The sequence below is a fragment of the Frankliniella occidentalis genome, unplaced genomic scaffold (assembly GCF_000697945.3).
Source record: "Frankliniella occidentalis isolate FOCC.00 unplaced genomic scaffold, Focc_3.1 Scaffold47, whole genome shotgun sequence".
Taxonomy (NCBI): domain Eukaryota; kingdom Metazoa; phylum Arthropoda; class Insecta; order Thysanoptera; family Thripidae; genus Frankliniella; species Frankliniella occidentalis.
The window spans coordinates 827,142-832,505 of record NW_026267177.1 but is presented as its reverse complement, the minus strand read 5'-3'; the positions used below and the strand labels follow the sequence as shown (position 1 = coordinate 832,505).

Here is a 5,364-nt window from a genome sequence, read left to right as displayed (position 1 = left end):
CAAATAGTCAGCCTTCTGAAATATTGTCTGACCTTGCCACCCTCTTCTGTATTCTCCCAGTGAAGCCTATGAGTCATCTGAAAACACACTTGTGTTTGATATAGCTTATTCATTTGGTTTGCTTTCAGGAGTATCACTCCTGGCAACTAAACGAAAATAGATCCAAAGAATTCCTTTTCCTTTTTGTGTTTTAATATGTGTGTTTTGATACCAGCTTATCCTTTTTGTCTAATTTATGTTTTTTGGCATTGTGATTTAACTGGGCTTGTGTAGTGGCCAATTTTAGTTCAGTGTTCGAAACTTTGTATTTGTTGAAGGATATTCTTACATTGTTGGTGCGGATCAGTTCCAAGTAGGCACAGATATATCTTCTTTGTCTGTTTTTAACTTAGTGTTGGATAGTGTTCTGTTGGTGGGCTCTAAGAGAGTTGTCATGGTACACTTTTATCGTAGGTTGTGGGGTCCTAATGTTAAATCAGACATTATAATCTGAATATTCAACCAAGCCTGCCATCTATGAATCCAATATCATGTCCCATTGCTCTAGTTATGTGATTGTCTGATATCATGTCCCTGTGAAGTTGGTCTGATGGCTCTGGAGCCAAATTGGATCATTCCCTCTCTCTCGAAGTCAGTTACGCCTCAGCCCCACCCCTCTCCAGCCCGCCACACGCGAAAAGTGGAGAGGGGAGAGTGACTGGGAAGCGTAGAGACGCCCACTACTGCGTCCAGTCCAGCTGTCTTGCAAGTTTCCTGAATGAATGGCAAGTGGCTTCCATTTGGGCCTGCGTGCAGGCGGGAAGAAGAGGACAAAGAGACACGGGCGCATGGAAGTGGGGGAGAAAATCAGAAAAAAAGGAGAATAGTTTCTTCCGAAAGGGCCGAGGCCAAGGGTCAGTGTCATTGAACGAAGCGGTTCACCCGGTTTTGGACTCAACGGGTTGAAGTACTGGCCTGACCGCCACGCCTCCCTCACCGAGCCTCACCTCTACTCGTCTCGCCTATGCAGCCTCACCTCTCACCTCACCTCATCCCATCTCATCTTCTTACCTCTTAACGAGACTCGGCTAAGAGGCCGAAAGGGCGCGAGTGCAGCACTGCTCAGACCATATACAGCTACCTCAACACCCCATATGTGATGATAATTGTCTGTCTCTGTCTTGTCATTTGTTTTTTCTTTCTCTCTTTCGCTTGTGTCCTTGTCAAAAATTAGCAGGCTCCTTAACCAGATATCTCAGTTATCCACAACGACAGCCAGCTCCTCAAAGTGAGTATCCGACTGGATGTCGCCCCTCTCCCTTCACTCTCATTTGCTCTTTAGATCTTTGTACTCTCTCTCTCGCTCTCGCGCTCCGATAGGCGGCCCGGCTAGGACCGGCCGCTTTGCATGTTGGAATGTGCATGGCAGTAGTTTGGGGCGGTTCTGGTTGCGGCGGCGGTAGCGGTGATGACATGTTTGCCTACGTCCCAATGTTTATCTGTGTTCGATTGTGTCGCGCCGACCCGTAGAGAATAAGGACTGACCCGGTGCGTCTATGTCTGTCGCAACCTTGACGCGATGCACCTGCCGGTGACGGCCGCGCCCACGACACCGCACGCGCAGCAACAGTGTCCCGGCCGTCCCGCGTCCCGGCCCGAGCCTTATCAACATGACGTCAGTGGCGTCAGTCGGTCAAGTTTCCTGGTGGAGTCATTTGCCGACCGGGGTCCAACACCGAACGCCTCGTTGGGCCCCTTGGGCGGCCCGCCCCCGCCCCGCGGGGTTCATCCGATGTCTTGTCTGCTGGCCGAGGCGCCCCAGTAGTGGTGCAGCCGATGGCGGGCGCCGCGCACCCCTGCCCACCACCCCACGTGCAGCCGCCGCCCTGCCGCCCACCCCTTGCGGGGGCATTCACCCTCAGGATGGCCCGCATTGTGCAGCGGGGCGGGGAGGGCGGGGAGAGCCGCCCCCCTGCCTGCACATGGCGAGTGTGACTGGTCCACCGTTCTCCCTGTAAAATGAGCTTGTGTCGGGAAACCGCTCCTTCACTGTACGTCTTTCATTCGCCACACACTGCAGTCCTGCTTCACGCCGGTTAAAATTTGGGATGGATAAGAGGCAGAGGAAGGGATATGGGAAGTAGAGGGGGAGGGGGGGTAGGACGCCGCCGCGGAAGGGCTGCGGGGAGCGGCGAAGGGCGGGGGAGTGGTTGGGGGCGATGACCTCCCGACGCAGGCAGCCTGCCGGCCAGCCCAGCCCAGCCCTGGCTTGCCCGCCCCGCCTGCAGCAGGCAGCGGCAGCCTAGGCTGGGGCTGGGCGTGGCCGGGCCGGGCGGGGCGGTGCGGGGCGGACCGGGACACTGGTGTCGCCCTATCGATCGCGCAGCACAGCCCCGCGCCCGCGCTTCGCTCCCCTACCCCGGTCCTACCCGGCCGCCCTGCGCGCAGCGCCCCACCGCGCCCCGCGGCGGGCGGCCCGGGCGGCCCCTCCTGCAGCCCTTGCTCTCCGCTCGGCCCGATCCGCCCCTCGCTCGGCTCCCACGTAGGGTCCTCGATGCAGCCTGGCGGGGTCCTGGAGGTGAGCCCGCCAGCGGGTCGCTCCCTTTGGCCTTTCGCCCTGCGGCTATTCGCGGACCGGCCGAGGGGAGAGGGGACGGGTCCGGCTCCGTTTGGACCCCGGTAGTCAAGCCCTCCCCTCCCCCTACCCCGGGGATGGATTCGCCCCCTCGCCCGCTGGAGGCGTTGGGGCAGGGGGGACGATATTCTCTGTGGGCTGAGCTGGAAGTGCTGCCGCGCACCCTTGTTCACCAACAGTGTCCGCTCGGCCGGCCGGCCCGGCTGATACTGGCGTGATCTCCCCAACAATAAATGCGCATGTTGCTGAGGTGATGGGCGCCCCTGTCCTCTCATCCCGCTCCCCTTCGTGTCACGTGTCGCCGGGCGCCCTGGACGCGCCCATCTTCTTGGTTCCCCGCTGCGAGCTGGGTGAGTGGCCCGCCTGCCTGCCGGGGGCCCCTCGCCTATGTGCACTGCATGCTAGACATTTATACGCTTCTGTTAACCCATTTGACTGCTGCTGCTGATGCTTGGTTTCAATTTTCGCTTGTCTTTCTCACCGAGTAGTTACTGCTTGTTTTCAAACACTACTTGTACGCGCCCCGTGAGGCGTAACCAACCATTGGCCGTGCTCGAGCCGTGCGGCCCCCGCCGATGCTCTGCTCGATGCTCCCCCGCCGAGGTGCGCCCGTTTGTTTCGCAGCCGCGTCCGCGCGCGTCGAGGTGCCCCAGGGGCGCGCTGCTGCAGCGCGTGCCGCCACGGTGTAGTGCATTGCGTCGGCCGATGTCCGTCCGCCGGATGGGGCGCCCGCCCGGGGGGGCCGCCGAGAGTGTGTTCCGAGTGTTCGGCGTTTCTAATGACCTCGGTACAGCCCTTTTCTGTTTCGCACTGTCAGGCGAGCAACAGGTCGCGTAGGCCTGGTGCAGCTCCGCCTGCGCCGCCGTGCTCCCGCCGCGGGGGTGGGGTCCGGCCTGGAATTAGCGTGCTTGCATGTCCCGCCTACCGACGCAATGAATGAATGAATGAATGGGAACGGCGACGGCCTGGGCGCTGCTGCTGCAATCTGCGGCGGCCAGCGGCCGAGCGGAGCGGAAGTTTGGCTCCGTCCGAGGGCCGGCGTGGTGGTGGCCGCCGGGGCTGGATGGATGGGCTGACTGACCCAGGCCGAGGCTGAGGCTGACCTCTGGGCTCACTTTCGCTCTCGGGCGGAGGGGGTTAGAGGGAGGGAGGACGAAGACTGATAATAAACGTTGGCGTTGGTCGCGCCGCCCGCGGGTCGTTTTCGAGAGAGCCCCCCCGTCAACGAGCTCCGGCCGGGATCTTTTCCTCGTTTGGTCGCAGCAGTATCGTTTGTGGGTCTCGCGTGCTGGGGGTTCGCGCAGTGTGGCACGGCACTATAGGACCACGTGCGTGACGTCACCGAACGCTCCGCTTCTCAACCGGAACGAGGATACTCCGTGCCTCTGCTTCCTTCCTACCTTTTTCGCCACACGTGGGGAGACGGCTCCCGGTGAGTACTGTTGTACTCAATTTACCGTGCGTTGCGCTGGAGTCGGCGACAGGAGGTGCGTGTCACCCTATCAGAGTGCTCGCCCGCGCTGCCCCCCGCGCACCCTCAGGTCCCCCTGGTCCCCCAGGTCCCTCGGTGGGCCGGCCGGCCCACGGCACCCGCGCCCTTCGCGTACCTGTCGCGTGGCGCTGGCGGGCGCGCCGCACGCGGCACGCTATTTCAGTGCGGCCCGGTCCTATTTCAGGGTGCAGGGAGGGGCCTCCCTAGGGGCGGCGGAGCGGGTGGGCGCCCTCCACGCCGGCGGCCCGGTGGATGTTATCAGAGGTCCTTCCCTTCCTGATGTGGGTCAGCGAGGGCCGCCGCTGCACCTGACGTGTCTTGCCGCCTGCTCCGCCTGCTCCTGGGCCGGCCGGGGCCCGGGGCCCCTCGGCCTGGGCTGGCTGGGGCCCCTAGGCTTCCCCCTCCCGCGTGCCCCTGCCCCGGGCTGGGCCCCCGCGGGGGCATGCCGTGCCTGGGCCGGCTCGGCGCGGCGCGGCCGGGCCCTGTGCGGCTGGCCGGCGCGGCTGCTCGGCTCGGCTCGACGGCGGCACCAGCCCGGCCACGGCCTGCCAGCGCGCCTCGCCACCCGGCCCCCGGCCCGCCAGCCGCCATCTTCGCTTCAGTCAGTCGGCAGGTGGAGTCGGAGTCGACGGAGAGCCTCCCGTCCCGAGCCATTCGTCGTTGTCGTGAACGCGCTGCTTTCTGTTGGTGTGTGTGAAACGTGTGCACGCGTGCGTGCGTGTGTGCCGTGCTTGCGCGCGCGTGTCTGTGTGTGTGTGTGTGTGTGTGCTGCGAGAGTCGGCGTACGGTCTGCCACGTGAACGTGGTACCTGCCACGCACGCAGCGTGTGTCCTGCTGGCCGCCCGCTCTGATAGCCCCCCACCCTCCCCCTCGTCGCTGGCATGTCGCTTGGTCAGCTGGCGCACGATGTGGTACCTCTGCGTTGTGCCTGCCGGCCGGGGCCCGGCCGCGGCCTGGCCGGGCCCTTGGGCCGTGCTGCAACGGTACCAGCACCTGCCGTGCTGCCTGGTGGCGCGCGGCGCGGCGGGGAAGGCCCGCGCGGGTCGCGGCCGCGGCCGCCCTCGAGGAGAATGTCATTGCGGCCTGGAGGGCGGCGCGCGCGCGCGCACGCACGGGCGGCACGCGATGACAGTCCGGGATCAGTCGGGGCGATGAACATCGTCGTCCCGTCTAGGACGGTCCTCCTCGCGGTTCGTCCGCCCACCCGACCGTTCGTGCCGACCCGACGCTCGGCGGAGGCGCTCGCCGGGGGAGGGG

The 5,364-nt window shown here is 63.6% G+C and overlaps 1 protein-coding gene across 2 annotated transcripts in view; it reads left to right on the top strand.

Annotated features, from left to right (window-relative positions):
• LOC113207896 (eukaryotic translation initiation factor 4 gamma 3) overlaps positions 1 to 5,364 on the top strand; it is a 50,119-nt gene that overhangs the window by 15,419 nt on the left and 29,336 nt on the right. The window contains exon 2 of one of the 2 annotated variants that reach the window (XM_026424645.2): positions 1,239 to 1,267. The exons of the other annotated variant lie outside the window; for it this stretch is intronic. Coding sequence (XP_026280430.1) covers positions 1,239 to 1,267 — 29 coding nt within the window. The remainder of the gene's footprint in view (positions 1 to 1,238; positions 1,268 to 5,364) is intronic. 2 annotated transcript variants of the gene reach the window in all.